At 42.1% G+C, this 21,233-nt stretch overlaps 1 protein-coding gene across 2 annotated transcripts in view; it reads left to right on the top strand.

Annotated features, from left to right (window-relative positions):
- The window catches only part of rxraa (retinoid X receptor, alpha a), a 122,311-nt gene that overhangs the window by 55,928 nt on the left and 45,150 nt on the right, over nucleotides 1-21,233 (top strand). For both annotated transcript variants that reach the window (XM_080476914.1, XM_080476913.1), the window contains exon 3: nucleotides 19,569-19,804. In XM_080476914.1, coding sequence (XP_080333040.1) covers nucleotides 19,569-19,804 — 236 coding nt within the window. The remainder of the gene's footprint in view (nucleotides 1-19,568; nucleotides 19,805-21,233) is intronic.

Genomic DNA, 21,233 nt, shown 5'->3' with positions numbered 1-21,233 from the left:
TCGCTATCCTGCTCTGACACTCCCGTGGCGAGAGGGAGTTTCGCTCAGCTGAAGGGAGACTGGAAAGCCCGGTGCTCACTCCCTACCTATTCCTTCTACTTTGAGTCCAAATAAAACACTCAAACATGCACTTGTGTGCTGATATTCAGCTGCTTGTGTGTGTCGGTTATCTGCCAGTGGCCTCCTCTTTGGCTGAGCCTTTGTCCTCTTTCAAATGGACGATATTTTCTCTTGTCTGTCCTCTTCTCATCCACACATTATGCTCAGAGAGAATCCACACTCCTTTTACCCCTGAGGACTCTCGTTAGTCCCGGGCAGAATGACCTCGTAGAGAAGGATGTGGGGGTCACCAGGGCAAGAAAGAGAACCTTTGTCACAGCACACACAAAAAGAAAAACTAGAAATGTCACGAAGAAGAAGGCCAAAGATCAGAAGATCGAGAGGAAGAATAAAAAAGAGAGTGACGTGAAGAAACACCTCCTGTTGCTCCACATCAGAAGCTCTTGTCTTGTCTTTACTGAGGCAGTGCGTGGAGGTCAGCCCAGGTCAGCTCCGCTCCAGTCGTCTTTGGAAGCTTGAAGCTGATCAATAGGTGACAGTCCACATGTGTCTTTTACATGAACACACTGAGAACGCGCTCCTCTTTTAATGCTTTGGTAATCAGCATCGATGAAGTTTTTGAAGATCATATTAATATGAAATCAGCCTCTTTTTTTTTTTCCAAGATAAATTGTGACACGCTAGACAGTCTTTTTTAGACAGTTTGTAAATGAATGGTCCTACTGCATAAATTGACCATAATGAAAGTGATGTACACTAAAAGCATATTTCTGTTATTTCTGGTCTCATTTTTGATTTTTTTTTTTGTTTGTTTTGTCTTTTTGGTCATGAGAAGCACATATGCACAAATCTGTCTGTGGTGACAAGATATGAATAAAAAGGTTGAAGACATCGCAGCCTATTGATGTGTCCCTAATTTTAAGATTTGACTGAGTACAACTCATTGATGAACTGCTTATATTTCTAAAGCAATCAGAGCAAATGAAGTACAGAGAAGGCATCTGACAGCGACAGCCAGGGCAACTGGAGGTGCACGAGTCACAGAGCGAATGATCCGGTGCCATAAATCCTCGACCATATGCCACAACTTCCTGTTTTTGTTTAAAAATAAAGACCCCTGTTCCAAATTACAAGTTACATAAGTAACATTTCTGAATAGGATTCAAAATGTGAGCATATTCTCAACAGTTTTTGAATCGTTTCGTATCTTAACTCATCCACATAGCAATCTGCTCTGTGTCAGATAACATGATACGATCTGAACTGTTTCATCACACCCCTTCTAATGAAATTAGTCAAACTTGTACATAACGCTTAAAATGTGAATAAAGCCATGTCAATCCTTGATTGTAGATCTATTTTCACAAAGAAATCAAGAGGCCATATCTTTCATATTGGATTATTGTCTAATCTTCAGCATTGATTCTGCTACTACACAAACACCCTTTAACTTTTTTTTGCATTTTTATTTAAAGATTGTAGCCCGATTCGTATGAGTGCTGTATTGTTTTTTTTAACAGTATCCTTATATCCTCTTTGACCCCCTATCTCTTAGGTCAAAGTAAATATTCAGAGCAATTCTTGGCGTTTTGTGAGTCTTTTAATCTCATTTCGCTTTTCAGTAGGCACTGCAAAATAAAGCCAAATAACTCTTGGTGGAAAAACCCGAGCTGAAGCCTCTTCTGAAAGCCTTTGCTGGACAGTGTGTGTTTGTTGGAAAGCTGCCAGTGAAAATGTAAGAGAGGGGAAGTCAGCAGACTGGCTGTCTTCTGTTCACTGTTGTTCAGATTGACTCTGTCAGGCCTGGCCTTTGAGGACCGTGATCCAGGTGGTCTGTTCTCCGCAGAAGCACCCCCCCCCCCCCCCCCCCCCCCCTCCCTCCTTCTCTCACCCCTCCCGTCATCTTCCCCCTTGGCTTTGCCCACAAACACGCCTGGCATCGGCAGCTTCTTCCTCCCAAAGCGGTGGCGTCTCTGCTCCGCCAATCCCAGCACTTCCTCGGCTATGGGCACATCAGCACGGGCCAATGAGCGACACCTGTTTCTCTCTCTAGAGAGAGAGAGAGAGAGAGAGAGAGAGAGAGAGAGTCGCCGCCCATGCCAATCATAGCACTCACTTTATTTGGGCCCCTGTCACCAAGCCAAACCCAACACGTATTTCAATGGCATCCAGGCCACGAAAGACACCAGCAACAAAAATATAGAAGAAAAAAATAAAACGACCGAGAAATATGGATTTTGTCGCCAGGGAACGGACCTTCCAGAAAATGACTGGCCCAGCACAAATGTCACCTCAAATGTGCGTTACATCATTGCATCATTGGAAAAAAGTACCTTGCACTTAAGCAACCTTTTGATAGGACTGAGGGATCATTGTTCACTGCTGAGACTTTGTGAGAATGACTCATTTTCTTTGCCTTTTGAAAGTGTCAGGCTGTTCTGTATGATTGCATGCACAGCTCAGAACTATTCCTGTATGGAAAAACTTCACATGAGATCAACAGTTTAGTTTGAGTTTTCATCCCACGACAATCCTTGAAAATTCTTGGTTATGTTACCATTGGATGATTCCATTGAGGCTTTTAGAGAAATTTGCAATCTACTGAGGGATGTTGATAAGTATTTGTCGGTTAAAACTAAGCATACTGTATGTCTGTCTGTTAACCATGAAGAATCTAATAGGTTTATCTACTTAAAATTAATCCAGATTTTGCTAAATAAATGCCTTTGTCCCTTTGTTGATTTATTTATTTTTTTTGGTAAAAAGTTTTAATTATGTACAGTTAACCTGATTTTGATCAGCTTAAAAACACATTTAAATCTGTTAAAACTGAAAAAGAAAGCACTTGTGTGTGACTCATTACAGGCGGTTCCTTCACTATTAATGGCTACAAAAGGATCACAAAAGTCGTGCTCTACGAAAAGACAGGAAATAAATGTTAAGGAAAATGAAACCACCTTAAAGACAATTGAGAAGACACATGGAAGAAACAACACAACCAACTGGAGACGAAAAACTACAAAAGATCTGTTGCAAGATAAGACACACAAAACAGAGACACGGTTACAAAGAAATGCTAAATGACAGCAACTCTACACAACAACAAGTAATCATGCAGAGATACAAAATTCTTAACAAAGCAAAACAAAAAAAAGCCATACGAGTGCGAAAAATCACAGAGAAACTATGAAGATACACAGACAAATGACAATCGTACAATTTACAACACAAAGTGATTCCTAATCAACATAGTAACTAATGCACGTGATATGAGATTACAGAAAGGAAACAAACATGAAGCAGTTTCATAGTGACTCAGGTTAAACACACAGATCATCACAGCTTCTTCTGGAGGGTGGAGCCCTCTACATGTCTGTGACCAGGGGCCTATTAATTCTACCTTCCCCAGGTTTATTGTTTTTATTTCATAATGAGGTTCTCCAATGATCAGGGAGTTACTCTCTTCGAACTACTACTGGACAGGAAATGTTGTCTTCAATATTACCTCATGTGGGGAGTCTCGTGCCTCAATATGTTTTGGCCCCAGTCCTCCTGGGGATCCTCCGAAACATTCTTCCTTCTTCCCAGATTCCTCACATGTATCCTGGGCACACAAAAGAGCTCAGCAGGAGTCGGTGCTGCTGTTGTAACTCCCAACACCTGGAGAAGCATCCGACTCCCCCGTGTTTGTGTTGTGTTTGCACTCTCTAAACATCAGCTAGTTGTGTTAGTCACGTCCCCCCCCCCCGCCAAAAGCAATGGGTTCATCATGAAAGAGAGCATAAACACGTGTGAAAACATAAACAGAGCGGGAGTGAGAGTGAGAGAGAGAGCGTGAAGCCAACGCAGGTATCTGCGGAAAGGAAGGAGAGCTGGCAGCGCTCTCGCCGCTGTGTCTTCCCAGGACATGAAAGCCTCGCTGCTCCGAACTGGGATTATCCTCCACCTCTGGGGAGTCCCTGTGTTGAGCGGGGAAGGCAGGGGGAGAGATGTGGAGAGAAATTGAAGGAAACAGGATTGGAGGCGAGCAGGGATGGGAAAAAAATGAAACATGCGAGCACCAGAGTGAGTGAGAGATAAAGAGGCAGCCACACAGGTGCCAACTTCACTTAAGGTCCTGTTGATGCTCTCCGTGCCTCAGTGACCATCTCTGTGCCTTACGTTCACCTGACTCCCCTCTAAAGCGTGACCCATGCTCGTAATTCAGCTCCGAAGCATGTCCTTGTTTGATCCTCCCTGAAAGTAAACTGTGTTAGCATGTCAAATGAAATCGTTCTTCTCTGGTAGAAATGCAGTTAAAATCTGTATAAAGTGTATGTTGTTGTGTGTCTCGTGTACACATTTGTATGCAATTAATAAAAACCTACTATTAGTAAAAACTATTGAAAGAAATTGCCACTGAATTGTTGAAATTTGTGTGTAGTAGGGTGCCGGAAAAGCATGAAAAACAAGAATAAAGAATGTTGTAATTAAAGTTCAAAGCAAGTTGAAACACAGTTTATTAAGAACAGAAACGTCTCAATACCATTTTTCATGTCCTTGTCGGTAGGGAACTTCACTTTTTTTTGTTCAAACAAATTTAAATTCGGCAAATGAAAAAAACCAGACATGATAGTAGTTCACTGATGAGTTTGAGTTGTTCTGTAGGTATCACTTTGACAGTTTGCAAAGCTGTGCAGTCCTATAAATCCATCATGTCGCCTGTCCCGGAGCTTTTGGAAATTACTAGCTGGAAAACCAATCAAAACTCCCGACAGAAAAATCAAAAAGACTATATTATAGTGACTCACTGCAGCCATGTCATTCATAAAAGTGACATCACTTAAATTCTACGTTCTGTGCTTTTAAAGAGTGAATACATGACAGAAAGTGCTTTCCCCAGCATTCATTATGAATGCAACATTTTGAAGGAAATCAAAATCCTTTCAAAGGAAAACTGACAGCAAAACATCATTACGGCAATCAGAAAAGTGACGGGTACGCAGTTCCTTTGATAGACGCCCCGCAGTGCAACCAAAAGTCCATAAAGTGCAGCCCTACGGTGAAGAGGCAGCCCCCTGCCAGAGCATATCTTCTCCGAGGAGCTTGATGTCCCAGCAAAAAGCCATAAAGACAACATTTCGACATCAGGCGTCATAAACGCATGTGAACCTGAGGTTGCCGTGCCCGGTCAGTTCTGCAGCGCTTTAATCTCCACTATCGAGCTTGTTTGGATGTCGATGGGCGATCTTCCAACATACACTGAAATCCGATGACTGCGTTTGTACCTGCTGGGTTTGGGAGTACATCTAATAGACGTCAGACTCGGATTAAAACAAACATTTTCAAATGTCCTATGCATTTTGAATATACAAAACATGCTACATACTTACTTACATTGTTCAACAAATTGTTCCTATCAAGTTTATTTGACAGAAATGGACTTTCCTGAGTTTGAAGTCTTTAATACGGAGTCAAACATCCCGGCTGAATGAATAACTGTATGTGTTTGAAACTGTGTGTTCTGAGGAATGAGGGGACACTGTTGACTCAAGCTGTTTGTGTTGTCTGTCCTACTTATTTTTGTTAATAATGGGCCAAAGAGTAATTGATTTTACGTGAACTGGACAGCGTGTTTGTCCGCAAACCAAGAAAGGGACGGATGAAGGCAGGAGGGGAGTGTCCATGCCGGGCCCAGCCAGTCAGTGCGAATATATTTTCATCATTCTGTTTGTTTGTCTTGGATACGGTGTACCTCCGATCCTCCTCCTTCACCCCGCAGGGCTCTATTTGCTGTGAGTCCATGCACCGATCCAAAGTACACTCGTACGCTGCTACAGCGACACTCGCGCACACAGACTCGTGCTGTTCAAAACATGAAGATCGTCTGCTCTGGTTGAAGCGCGTGCGTTCCGGCTCGGCTCTAAGGCCTCTTCCCGAAGCACGTACACACATTAGTTTCCCATCGCTGCCGCCGCTGCCTCGCTCTTCCCACCTCATCCCCTCCGACTGGCCCCCAGGGGTCTCGAGCTTTCTCTGAGAGACTTCCTCACACTTTCTCTTCCTCCTGCTCCAGGTTTGACTCTCTCTTGTCCATGAATCTCTCGAATTCTCTCTACTTGCTCATCTATTGATCACTCTATCACTGCCTACCCTCCTACTCCCCTTTATCTCAAGTGTGTTCCCCAGAGGGAGAACGAGAAGGAGCTGCTTGAGCTCAGTGCCAGGAGCCAGAACCTTCTCCATTTGGGTTTCATTACAAACAGACCAGCACCTCACAGCCTACAACAAAAGAATAATAATCAGAGTAGGGGGGGGGGTAAAAAAAATGAAAGAAAAGGGGGCAGTGGGGGCCTCAAAGGCTTGTAATGTAGTCAATAAATTCAAGCTTAAAACAAAAAAGGCTGTGATATTGTCTCTTTTTTGCCCAAAACTAAATGTGAACCAGCTTCCATAGGCAGAGCTGACACTAATCGAAACGGATCTGTTATCCGAAATCACACATAAACACGTCCAGGTTGGTGCAGAAGGACAGTAACCATTTTCATGGACCTGGCTGGATACTGCCTCTCCAAAATCTAGCCTCAGGGGTGGGAAAAAAGAGAAGGAGGGAGGGGTGGACAAGAGTTGCTGTGTTAGCCAACATCTGCCTTGGGCCCAGTCCAGGTGTTGCACAGGATCAAACGTGAGCAGCAAGACGCTGCACAACATTCCCCTTTTGATGTGTTTCGGTGCTTCCTCGACACAAATGGAAGCCGTCAATCACCCGCCGCCTCCGAAACAAGTCATCAAGTGACAAATGCCTCATCCTGATTTCACCAAAGGGCAGAGACTGTTTGGATTTTATCCTTCTAATTGGCAAAATTAACATCCACAGATAAATGGCTTAATAAGGGTTGAGTCATACCGTGACACACCTTCTAGATTGGTAACCGAAATGCGCCACACAACTTCTGAGTTAACCTAGTCTGAAGGACAAGATTATGCTAGTTTAATCAAAAGAAAGCCAATGGGATAGCTCCATTGGTTTTTGAGTCATTGCATATAACCCAGTCTCTTACGGATTGCAGCTTTTGTTCTGTAACATGAATATGTTTAAATGCATTTACCAGAAATACAATGCTATAGGCTCAGATCTAACCACGCAATATGTCCAACATCAACACCACTTAGCATTAAAATCACTGGAAAATAACTTTTCAATGCGAAATATTGCACACTTAGTATTTGAAATGAAGAACTGCGAAAGTGAACTTCAATTTTAAAATAGCATAATGCATCAAAGCCTTGATGTCTTTTTCTCTTGTGGATTGAGAAAGTTTTAAAGGTCATCAGCGTAAAACACAGATGTTCTTTGGGACATCTAATAAAAAAACTCTTCCAACAAGTAAACATTAAAGTCAGGATGTGGAAGCCGTAAGTGCACAGATACAAACTTAATCCCTGAATTGACTACACACTTGTTAAAGGAGGTGTTTGAAAATGTTTTACAAGATAACAAATCAGTGTATGGAGGATTATTTCAACCAGCTGTCATCAAAACAGTCGACCAACAACTGGGGACGTTCTCTGGGCTGAGGAAAAAGTTGTAATCCCATTGTAGACTGGCTCCTGAAGCAAATCGCCAATAGTTGTCCAAAATATTTGAATATGAATGAATGACTCTATATTTCGAACATAGAAACGGAAAAAGAAATATCATTCTCTCATCTACTATCCCAGCAAAATGCTGCAGTGCACTGAATCAGTTGCGGACAAATGTCAACAGTGACGAGAACTTAAGACAATTCTGCAATCAATTACTAATTTGTACATCTCATAGCATGTCAAGCCGACTGTAAAGTTGATAATGCATTACCATGCTCAGTTTAGTTTTATCTTGCTTAAACTGACATATCTGGTGGGGGTATGAATTTAATCAAATGTAGTTATCGTCCTCCTTGTGCCGGCTGCTGTTGAAAAAGCTCCCAATCTTGCATTTGGCAGTCAGGCTTTTATCTCTCCTTGTTTGGATGTTTGTGTATATGCTCGGCCGTGCGCCTTCAAGTGTGTTTTGGCAGTGAGCAACCCAGATAAGGGCCCATGTTGTGATTTTCATCTCTGGGCCTCAGAATAGGGGGAGTTCGGTGAATCAGAGCTGCCTGGCCGCCTCACATATCCTGAGCTTTTGTGTTCGTAGAGCATGAATGCTTCTTTTCTTTCCTTTTTTTTTAAAAAAAAAAATCTAAACCTACAATGAGGAAAGGAAGAGGTACCGTAAGGTTTCACATCATCATTTAAGAAAGTAATACCCTATTGCCAGTCAGTCTTTACCGCGCTGGCGTTTGCTGCGTCGCTGTTGTCTACTTGCGGAGCCGGCATGCTGCTGAAGAGGTAATGAATCCCGAAACGAATCCGAGAAGCATCAGTTGGGATGTAATCTTCTCCTGATGGCGACTCCATGGGCGGTTTTGGTAATTATCGCTCCATGCCATGTCTTTGATCTACCGGCATTGTCAGCCGCCGCTCACGTCATAAGCTGCTGACCAAAGCACAGCCAGTGTGATGTATTCAGCATGCGGGATAGTACATGTCCTTCACAGCAGCTTTGTTGCTCCTGCTCGCTTTGTGTTTTGTGCCTTTTCTCCACATTCGTTGCTTTCCCGACTATTTCAGATGTATTAGCTGATGTACTAGTTCACACCCACGCCTTGAGAGGAAAGAGCGTTCCTAGTTGTGCAACATATAGTGGAAACCTCCACTTGTTTCTCTCGTGTGCCATAATAATGGGTATGTACGATTTGGAAATAACTTCAACGTTAAGGTATAAAAGGGGAATAATTTAGTAAATTAAAGAAAGACAATTACATTTACAGTTCTTTCCTCACTTAGTCGTTTTTATATTCCAAGGCCGTGGTGACCTGGAGCTCACAGCCAGAAGTTTACTGATTGAAATCCCTCTGCTGACCGGTCAGTGCTCTGCGAGTCAGTAAAACTTGTGCCAAACCAATCATGAGTCCCTGACCCTGGACCAGAGCAGCCAAAATATACTTTTATGTTTCCTTCTCAGACAATGATTTTTTTTTTTTTTTTTTTTTTTCTTCATATATATCTTATACATTATGATGCTGCTGTAAACTTACAATTCAGTTTCATCATTCAAAACCCTGGACCTTTTTAAATATAGATCCATCCTGCAAAGATCTATTGACACTATTGAACTTAACAACACGTAAGGCGACTTTTGCGTCCACCCCTTGGTGACTGCTGGCATTGTTCAGAGGCTTCATCTTTAGAACTGCTACATAATCATTCACTCTCGCCACATGATCATGGTATTTCTTTAAAAAAGATGACATCTTGTAAGCCTATGGCTCTAGAGAAAGGTTTCTCACAGTGGTTATTCGATGCTTCATGGTACCAAGCATCTTCACTCAAAAGTCCCTCTGTATACTTGTGAAGTGGATTTATGTTTGACAGTTATATTTTTTAATGCATTTTTTTTTATCTTTTTTAAATCAAGCCAATTAGATAATTGTTTTATCAAATGTCCATCTGTATGACTTGCATGGTTTTGCCAAGGGCAATAGCACAAAGCCTCTACAGAGAGAGCCAATTGTCATCATCAGTCTTGTCTCATCATGTGATGGATTAATTCAATGAAACCAGAGAAAACATTCAAAAGAAAAACTAACTCCACTGCTCATCTCATGTAGCGGGCCCCAGACGGCTTGCAAATCATAGATGTCCTGCTGTGTGTTTGGCAATTTGGGGAGGGGTGTTGCTCGAGGAGGGAACTCATTATGAAGACAATAATGATAAAAGATTAGAAATAATATTTATATCTTTTAATTAAAAAAATCACATTATAGAATGTAGTATAAAAGAATGTGATGTGGAGTATGTTACAATCTTTTCTAATGCTTGATGGTTTGATCCCCAAAGAAATTAACAATGGCTTTTATCTTGAAAGTCCCAACATTCAGCCTAAAATGACAGCGTAACGTCTAATATACCAGCATGGTAGGTGCATTCATTCAGTTTAATTTTGTTTTTGTCTGGTCTGCTCGTAAATTAGTCATTTTTGCTTTAATATCATTCTTTCTTAATCCCCTAATTCCTTTTTTCCATGCTCCCCATGTGGGCAGCCACATTAAGGCACTCCGGGGTGCTGACGGGGGTTAAGGTTCTTGCTCAGGGACCTCCAGTCGTGACCTGTCCACTGTGGGATTTGAACCTGCGACATTCCGGTTCCATGTCCGCTCCTCGAGACACCAGGCCTCCATTGCCCCAGAAGTGCAGAAGAAATAGATATTACCACCCTCTAAAGTCAAACCATTAGCAGAACGGTGTGTGAACAAATCCTGTGTAGATACATGCACAACTTAAAGAGAAAAAAACATGTTCTGCCTCTAAAAAAAAAAAATACAATCTAAAATAAGTAGGGGAAACCGTGATATAGCCGAAATAACCATTATCATCAAATTCCCATAATTGAGAGAACTCATAAATGCCTCATCCTATCTGAGCGCTCCCTTTAAGTTAAGTCATATACTCTAGTATTATGAGTACACAGCATACTTTTCTGGCACTTTTCACTCAGCGTTGCACTGCGCAGCGCCGTCTATTTGCCGGCTGGCGCTCTGGCTCTGAGCTCCCACGGAGAGATGGTGTATCACCTCTGAGCTAAAGAGAACAATTAGGCCATATCAGCAGATCAGAGTGTTGGCAGTTGGGGCACGGTTCGCAATAGTGCCAGTAATCTGCAGCTTAGCTGGCACCTGGCCACGGCCAGCCACGGCTCCATGGCCTCTTCAGACACTTAAGAGTCACCGAGGGCACCGGCATGCCCCAGGAGCCGGTGCTTTTATCCACATGCTATCAGGGACATGAATTGGATTGGGGTAAAATCAAGCCCACGAGAGACAGAGCAGAGTAGAACGGGAGGTGGGAGGGGAAGAATTAAGTCTGTAATGAGGGCAGTTGTTTCAGCAGGCAAAAAGAATCGGGTTATATCAACACAGTGTATCAAATGATGGCTGTTAGCGGCCCACCTACTGTGAAATTATGGGTGGCCTGTTATGGTTCTTTTCTGCCTCTTATCCAACATTGAGGGGTTTTGGTTTTTTTTTTCTGTTGCTCTTACATTTCCCTCTTTTATTCTTCAAGTTGGTTCACGTATGACAGCAGATAGGGGCCCGACAAATAGGACAAAAAGGGCTTGGATACTTTTGATCAGCGCCGTCACAGAGATGCTGACATAGTTGCAGTTGTTCCGTCTGATCACGTCCCGCCTCGACAGGAATCGCTGCTAAAAATCCTCTTTGGCTTTCCGCAGCTTCCTCATTCGCCGCTTACCGTAATGAGGATGTGGGACTGAAAGTAAGGCGAGAGAGAAGGAAAAGACTTGTAAACATAGTGTACTCTTTTCTCCTGTTGTGTATTTTAATTTGAGCTGGGATTATAAAAAAGTACAAACACCACAGGGAAGAAACAACTCAATAAAAAGCCTCTTTTTTGTGTGTCAAGCAGCCTCTAATAAGGCCGTGAAGTGCTTTGCTCAGTTCCGATTTAGAGATGCTGATGAGACACTTCTACCTGCAACTGTTCATTACTTCTTTCATCTCTTGTGCATTATTTTTTTTTGCATCAAAATACATTGAAAGGCACACTTTCTTCACATCGGTGCCTTATTGTAACAATACGATTTATAATAAGATAGTCCGACACCAAAATTGGAACATCAACACGCCGAGGCTGTTCCATTCAATAGAGTCTGTTTAGCCAGACTGTCTGACTGATACCAGAGATACCAAACAATTTGTACGTTCTGTGGACCAAAATAGCTCTTTAGTAGGAATGCAGGAAAATATTCAGGAAGAAAAGGCTTCCTCCGCCCCTCCCGACTCATTCAGTCACTGAAGTGCGACGCAGAGTTGCTTTTTCAATTATGGCAAATTAACAGACATGTGGATGTAGATGTTTCCATTGTCTGAAAAATTGGCAATTTAGATAAAAAAAAAAGAAAAATTACAGAACAGGCTGGTTAGGAGGGCCAGCTCGGTCCCAGAGTAGAGACGGAGCTGCAGCCCATCATAGTAGCTCAAATATTGGTAAATTACATACATTTGGAGGATGATTGTGATGGTCAAAAAGACTAAGCACTGTAAGCCGTAGAAAAGTGTGACGTAGGTGATATTCACTTACCATTTTAATCATATTAATTTATATATCTAATTGAGTTTTTGTTCATATTCTCTTTTTTTTCCCAATATCCACTTCATTCAGGTTTGAGTTGCAAGAACTTATTTTAGTCAACGCTGGGTGAACTGATGAGCACATGTTAGGTCTAACAGAGACATGAAAACACACACACACACACACACATATTTATTATCAGTTAATTTTGATTCAGCAGTTTATTTGGATTATGAGAAGAAGCTTTAGCAACATGCATGTGATAAACTCCACTTTTTTCAGGGGGGGGTCTGCTGATGGGACAAACATTTCCAATAAGAGTGAATGAGATCTTATAGGACACGTTTCTGTTGTTGACTTCTCATGAAAAAAGTGTATTTCAACTGGTTTTGGTTGCTTGACAACGCACTTCGTGTGTTTGCGCATTGCAGTGTCGAATTCTGCTTTTTGTAAATTTGCACTAAGTGTAAGAACTAAACATTTGCTTGTTGCAGCCTCCTAAATTCAAGGATTTTCCTCTTTCTTTACTATTGCAACGAGAAATTCTTTAAAAACCTTGCACGCTTATGTTTCAAATTGAGCCTTTTTAACGATGTGGTCAGTAAATCTTTTTTTTTTTTTTTGTCTTTACAAGCTAATTAAAAACAAGCACTTTAGTTGCTGTTTTTCAAAGTGCAGTGCAGAACAGCATGTTTTATATCACCTGTTGTCATGTCATCAGCCAATTATGAGCCCGCTCTGTACATTATCGTCCATCATAAACACACACACACACACACACACACACACACACACACACTCCCACCACACACTCCCCTGTGCACAGAGTAAACACATCAGACTCAGATATTTACACTTTAGACCTCAGACTGAAAGGAGCAGATAATTCTGTTTATGTAAAGGGAAACAGTAGACAGACATTTACTGATTAATGAGCAAACATCCATGTGCACACACACACACATCATCGGCTTCCATGGATAGAAAGTCTGAAACAGTAAAGGATAGGTTGATGACTAATAGTCTAATTATTGAACAAACACACGCACACATATTGATACTTATACACCTTCATGGAAGTAAAATATCAGCCCGCCGTTGTCCTGGTGATGGAGACATCAGTATAAACAGCAAAAGTGAAGCTGTTATACAGACTACTGTTATTTTGGGCTCTTTTTTTGCTCTTTCGAAATTCACTGAATCTCTTGGGTTTTTGGTTGAACCCTCCTCAATCTCCTCTCTTCTCCCTCTGAAATGCTAATGACGAGCGTTTCATCCCGACTGTGCTCTGCCTCTCCGTGCTCTTCAAAAAAAAAAAAGTGACTCACCTGCCTCTCTCCCTAAAATGTCCCTGTGAATAATGAAAGATCCGCTTGTTGCCTCAAATCAGCAGAAAGAGGAGGGAGGCAAAAAGGGGGACTGTGTTATTGTTGACAGGCCGTGGTTTCATCCAGTTCTTCCGCTCTGTGAGGAACCGCAGTTTGCTAATGTACCGTGGTGTAGGTGCAAGTGACTCACACCGCTTTAATTTACGCCAAAGTTGATTTGCACAATGGCCGCTTTTTCTTTTTCTTTTTTCTTCTTCTTCCCTGGCTGCTGTTTCACCAATGCCCTCATGCCTCGTCTGAGCGGCTGCCAGCCGGGTGGTATAGAAAATGTATTGTCTGTGAGGGGATTTTCTCAGAGCCCATCTGGATATTTTGTTTTTGTTTGTTTGTGTTGGAGAGAAAGATCTAACAGAGTCCCTGGAGGACGCAGGATTGGACCGATGCTATGGGGGTATTAACCTAATGCAGTGCTGCTGTACGCATCCTTTTCTGAGCCCAGACTCGCGTTCGCTCACTCACACTTTATAATTTTTGCTCATCAACAGTCAGTTCAAGTGATCATCATCAAAATGGTTTAATGGCAACTGGACATAAAGTATGTGATTTACTGAGATTTACGAGCTCTCGCTTTCTGTTTTTGCTGCATCCCACGCCCTTCCCTGCTACTAAATCTCCTCTGTGGCACGAGTAGATGAATAATAGAGGAGGAGAGTTAGACATGAAGTAAAAAAATAAATAGCATCTGTCTGCCTATGAATGTGTTTAAAAAAAGGAAAAAAGGAGGACAAACAGGTTGTGAGTCAGGGGAAAGGTGAAAAGAGACAGACAGGGGGCAAACATGAAGCCACCTTGTGAGACTACGGGCTCCAGAGACGACGGAAAGACGATTTTAATCCGTTTCATGGACTCACCATGGCTCAGACTGGTGTGGGGGTGTAGCGGTGCAATTTTCCATCTATAATGCATCATCCCTCGCTGGTGGCAGAGGCAACGCGAGCTCATGGGTTGGTTAGGAGTGCAACCGGCGAGGTTGGCTCAGCGGCACGCTGACTCACTTGTCGCCTTTTGAGGCTTATTTTGAAGATCACTGGTTCCTGTGTCATCATGAGCATCATCATCAGGTTCACAGAGTCTGTTTATTGCATGACTAATGGCAGCAATATGCTTTTTCTATGTCGTTAGAATTTTAGTGTGTAGTTACAATTGATCAGAACGAATATATTAAAATAAAGTAATTGTTCATGTGTGTACATCACTTGTTTTCAACAATTAGCATCCAGCTTAATCGTAATGAGACGATAAAGTGATGCATGTGTTTGGTTAATTTAGACCAATATAGTTGTTATTTTATTGCTCATTGCTGTTTAAATAGCAAGGAACCAGAAGAAATCGGCTTGTTGTTTGCAGCACCCCCAACTTTGTCTTAGAGGGATCATCACGTTTTGGAACCGACTTAGTGTAATGGTGGTTAGGATTGCATTTTTTAGAAATCAGAACATCTTACATTTAAAAAATAAAACAAAGGAGATCATTATAATTGTTAAAATACGACTCGGAGGAGTGGTTTCATTTTTATTCAGCTAATATAAAGCAGTCGTAGCATTAGATTGAATTGTGGCATAGTTTATATAAATCAAACATAAATATTTCTTTATGTTGATGGCAGTTAAACAAGGAGCCTTTTTCTCCAACATGTGTCTCTCCAGATTGTCCTAGTCGGACTGGACTCTCCCGCTTTACAGAAAGTAGGAAAGGCAGGTTCAAGAGCTGGAAAACATAAGTTACTAACAATAAGGAGGCTCACAGCCAATTTGTTCTGACCAGAGAATAATTTGCAATTTCTTTAGGTTTCTTTTGTATAGATGCTTTTCTTCCCAAATCTAGTGTCAGTTCAACTAGACAGACCTCACCCTCACAAATTATCACAATAAATATAAAAAAATCAGTGTAAGACACTGTTTTAGTCGACCAATATCACACAGTAATGTAAGAAACATATTTTAAAGTAACTTTCAAGGCGGATGTGTTGATGACACGCTAATGTTCCTTTCACTTTCAGGCCAAACAAACTTTGCACTCTTTCCAACTTTCCTACCAGACAAATGACGGATGTTGTCATTTTTTTTTTTTGTCTGGAAAGGGTTCCCATTACTCACATCTGCGGCGGTTCACCTGTCAGAAAATGTAAACAGGTTGTTTCCAGCATGTGAAGAAATGCCACATGCTGGCAGTTTTTATGCTGGCAGGAATGTCTCTTTTCATCCCATCATTCATTCTCATCTGAATCATCCATTTATCACATTCAGAGCACTGCAGCCAGCAACAGCCACGGCTTGGATTGGCAAATTTCCTCTGTGTAATCGCACCCAACGGGCAGAACAAAAAGGCAAAGGAAGGCAAAGCGAGAGATGGCGTGGAAAGGGTGGGAGGCATTGTTTAGAAATAGGAGACGCTTGAATGGAGCGCTGAGGTGATAATGGGAGGACTATATCGGTGCCTGCCACTAAGATGGGCCCTAATTTGCTTATTTGTAGGTGTCAGTTGTGTTTTTGTGTGGCCAGTGATCTTGACCGATTGAGAGTCCGAGGCCTGAAACACTCATTACGACATTTTAGCTCTTATTTATATTGATTCAGATCTTTTATGCGGTGACACCAAGCAAAGCTGCCACTCATTTCTTGGGACGCTTGAATCATTTTTATTTCCCCCAGTGCCCTTCCCTCACACTCTGATGTGCTTTAAATGCACTTTTATCTAATCTGGCTAACATGTTTATTTTATCCTCTGTGCAGGTAGCGCAAACTGTTGCCAGAGCTTGTCGTGTTTTATCGCGGCTGCTTGTAATACTTGTTTCCATTCCAAACGCAACAGGTTGTCATGAAAAGGACCTAACGGGAAGTTACAGACAGCAGGGTTGATTTTCTTAAGCTCTTTTATACCCTTTGCTTGTCCATGCTGTGTACTGTACAACTTCCATGCATCTTCTACCGCTGAAGAAAACCAACACACTCGCATGTAAACCCCACGCAGAGAAACACCCAAGCAGACATGAACTGATAAATTCTGTAAGTGAAGCTTGAGTGAGTGAAACACATTTATGAGTGTAGACATAATTGATCAAATAATAGGCTCTTCAATGACATTCTTTCTTCTTTTCTTTTTTTTATCCACCTGTGGAATTAAAACAATAAAAACAAAAAAAAAAAGTCAGAAATTACAAGGACACATGTGAATCAGGCCTACTACTGCCTTAATGGTGGAATCTCTACTTTCTTCAGTTTTTTTTCTCCTCTTCTCTCTTTCCTCCTCTCCAGGGAGGATTAGGACAGTCCTTTTCATCCTGCTGTAATCCTACACTGGCAACCCAGCTTCAACAAGCACACACACACACACACACGCACACGCACACGCACACTTTGCCTATGAGAAATCTGTGCGTTCTGGGAGTTTTGCCTAAACAAGCCCATCCTCGCACAGTATGACCACATAGCTGCATCGCTTGCCTCTCGGTCATCTGGACAAAGAACGTTACAGAGAGTGAGTTGTTCTGCTCCGGTTGTCGCCTCTCTCCCAAAAAAAAAAAAAAAACAGGGAGAATTAAAGGAGGAAAGAGATGTAAACAGTCTGATCTACCTCCCAGCCTGTCTCTGTCATCCCCCCCGGAGGTGGGGCCTTGCTGGGACTCTTGTCAGCTGAGCGGCTCCCTCCTGCTGAGACCCACAATGGCAGATTGGCAACCCTAATACTGCAGCCCGCTTTATCTGCCCGAATTAAAACCCAATTGGAGAAAGGGTTATGGGAATTGCTGGCTCGGGCAGAGCTCTTTATTTATATATTTTTTTTCAGGAATTATGTGCGTGGGCGCATTTTAGGAAAAAAAATGTAATCAGAGGGATAGAAGCTCAGGGGGTATCAGTCAGGGGATTAAACACTGAACTAATGCAGCTCGATGCAGAGCCGTTGTTAGCCCTTTATTAAGAAGGATGTTTGTTTGTTTTCCAGAGGATAGGGAATGTGTGTGCGTGCATGTGTGTTTGTGTGTGTGTCCTTAAAGGAAGTGCTCACGAGGCAAGCAGGATGTGCAAGAAGTGTTTGGCTTGGCTCAGCCGGCAGCGAGGTTCAGAGGACTGCTGATACAGGGAGAAAGATGGGAAGAATCGCTCTTTCTGTGCTCCCTTAACAAGACATTTTCTCGCAGAAAGGAGAACACACACAGACATAAAAAAAAAAAAAAGTCAAAAGAATCTTGTAAAAGCTGCCGGGACCAAGTAGTACAGGAACTGAACTTGTTGCTCAGCTGTCAACTAATTGAACCGTCGGTCAGTTTGACTCTGCTGTGTGGAAACAAACCTTTTTTTTTAATGTGGGAGTGCAGTGAACAAGCCACGGAAAGCACATTAAAAAAAAAAAGAAATAGAGGTGAAATTAAAATGTTCTTATAAATAAACTTGTTTTTAAATTTACACATCATTTAATTGATTCGTTGAATATTCTTAGCAAAAACAAAACAAAACAGTGATCTAACCACCATGGTTCAGCATGCACTTAAATGACATGGCATTAGTTTCAAGGTTTAGCCATAATAGTGTGGAGCACAGTTTTTAATGCTTCTGTTGCTTTTCAGAGCGAGTAAATCCTTAAATGTGGAACCAGAACCACAGTGAAAAGATACAAAGCTGCTGCGTCACTGGTTTGAAAGCAGCTGACAGAGACTGACGCAGTGACGCAAGTCCATTACTGAGCGAGTATTTAAAGTTAATTCAATGATCGGCTACATGTGGCGACGTCTTAATGAAAAAGACTATTTGAAAAGACTCTTTTTATTCAATAAAAAATAGAGCCCCCGATTTTTGGCACTGTTACTTCACATTTAAAGAAATTAAAACAATCAGGTCTTTAACATTTTCATAAAAAAAACAACTAACAAATTCAGTTGTGTGTGAGTTGTTATTCAGTGGAGAGATGTACTGTCCTTTTTATAGAGTAGATCTAACCTGAATGTCTCTCAACTCTCTTTATTAGACATTCATAGCTTGAACCTAAAAGTAAACTACAAGTCCTCGTGATGTTTGGAGCACAAATAAGCAGCAGTGAGTCAGAGGATGAAAAGGTATATAGAAGCAAGGTCAGACACCATCCTACACGAAGAGAAAGAGTGAACGGCAGTGTTGAAAGCTGAGACAGGAGGGAGGGACCTGTTATCACTACACATGCAACCCTGTTTCCAAAGTCTGTGTGACACACGACAATATGCCAGCACCTCTCCGCTCCTGTTTGCCTCATATCCTCCGTGTTGACAGCTGATGGGAAGATAGCCCGCTTAGCCCGGGCGAAGCCCGGGAGTAAATCTGGGAGGGAGAAGAAAGGCAGAAAGAGCAGATGAGCCTCCGTACATGTGACCTTATCCTTATCACTCTCCGATTTCAGCACCGCTCCGGGTTTCTCCTCAGCTGAGGCGCAAGGTCGTGTCCCCCCCCCCCTCCCCATTCTCCGGGGCCCACTACTCCACTCATCAGCCGCATGCATTATAGATATATTGTACACCCTGACCTCCAGCATCCCTGAGGGAAGCACTTTTCAAGTTTGAGGGACAGAAGCAGTCTGCTAGAGTGCAACACAACAACTCTGCAGACAGAGCCCGCCTCAACAAATCAGTGCTGCTGTTTTTCCACTACGAGCTGCGTTAGAGTTTGTTGTTTGTGGGTGTTTTTTTTTTTTTTTTTTTGCTGAATTGTTCATTTTCCTGGACGGTGGTCAGTTTCAACAACTTGCTTTCACACTTCAGCAGATGTGCTCGTCTGTCAGTGCCAGCGCAACGATTCCTGGTGGGGGGAAAAACACAAATTAGCCCAAGTGTGAAAATCCTAATGTGTGAAGAGTTTGATGTTTTTAAGTAGACCAGGTTTTTCTTCTGTATATCACAAGAAGAATATGCCTCTTTTGAGCACTTACATCATCAAGATAAAATGCCTTTTTTTTTTTTTTTTTTAACTTACAACTCTCTCTTTTTTGAATCCCCAACAGATTCGTCAGGCCAACTGACCTCACCTCTGGGCTCGCCCACTTCCCACCGGGGAATGCACCCGTCCCTGCTCAGCCCGACGTCCATGGGTCCCTCCGGGTCCCTGCACTCGCCAATCAGCACGCTGAGTTCACCCATGAACGGCCTGGCCTCACCTTTTTCTGTCATCAGCTCGCCCATGGGGCCCCACTCTATGAACTCACCAGGCATGGGCTACGGCCCCAGCGTCAGCCCCCAGGTGAGGCACTTTCAGACCCACACGGAACGTTTCCATTTCTGCAAACAAGCGTTCCAAAGTCATCTGTGGCTACTAGCGCTTGAACCAGACTTTAATCAAAATTTCACCATATAGCATGTCTTTAACTCAAAATATCATTGTCTTCAAAGTCCCCACAACCGCAGAAGAACAAGAACGCGCGCGTACACAATTCTACAGCACACAGATGTTTGCAGCTGGATACACATGTTGACACAGGAGAGGTTATTCAGGTTTCATGTCTTCAAGGTTACTCACTCACACTGTTTAGATCGGGAAAAATGACCAGGTTTGCAGCTAAATGCACTCATATTTCAAGACCACAACCATTACATACGTATGCACAAACAGACGCGCACATTTATAATACATGAAACAGTACTATGTCCAGACCTGGGACTCTTGTGGCAGGTCTGCAGGGCTTATAAATGTCACCTCATTCATCAAGTTGGACTCCGAGCGCCGTATGTGTGACGCAGATAGTGTGCATTAAAGTGCACATTTATAACGGGACAACCACCAGAACGGCGTGTTACTCTGGTATGGTATGTTTTCATATCTGAAAGCTCAGTTGTACGAATTTTGTCGAGTCAGTTTTTGGTGTATAATGAAATATTTTTGCTCTGTGATGAAAAGTTGATCACTCACAGCCGTGTCCTTTCACTACACAAAAGGTTTGGAGGTTTTTTTTGTTTTGTTTTTTTAAGGCAAATGTGCGGATCTATATTGTAACAAAATCACAAGACTATTATTGTAGTCTTTCAAACACGAATGCATGAACCGGGAAAATAATACAGAATTCAGTAAATGTTAAGAAAATCTGTCTTGTGATATACTTTTGTAAAAGCTCTGCATGATAATACACAGGTAGCATTCAGTTCAGCATCGGTCACAGTTTGAAGCCCAGGCCATGAAGAGTGTATTGAACGGGGGGGGGGAACTCAGTGAACCCTACAAAACATGCTTAGTTATAGATAAAGTCTCCAAGAAAACCTAAATGAATCAAAAGAATGACATTATGAACAAAAATACCCCCTACTAAGACCCAATACAGAATACGTGTAGGAGTCAGCAGAATATCTATTCTTTTGTATTCTGTTATACTAAATGATTTTTTAAATGTTACGTGTTAAAACTGTAAAGAGCCACTACACGAACTGTAAAGGTTTTAATAATGACTTTGGTTTGTGTAGATCAAACAACCATAAAAGACAAATAGAAACTTTAAGCCATCCTTTCTCAAAGTCCTTACCTGGTAAGATCTCGCCTTCTTCGTTCGTTTGATCTTGTTGCTAACCAACAAGAATGATAATTTACTTCTCTCCAAAACAACACACAAGCAATTACCTGACCCAAAAACAGCCTCTTGCCCCGATTCACCACCTGAACAAGTTTTTTTGGGAGATTTGTG

The sequence above is a fragment of the Lipophrys pholis genome (genome assembly GCF_963383615.2).
Source record: "Lipophrys pholis genome assembly, chromosome: 12".
Classification (NCBI taxonomy): domain Eukaryota; kingdom Metazoa; phylum Chordata; class Actinopteri; order Blenniiformes; family Blenniidae; genus Lipophrys; species Lipophrys pholis.
This window is presented reverse-complemented; position numbering and strand designations above follow the sequence as displayed.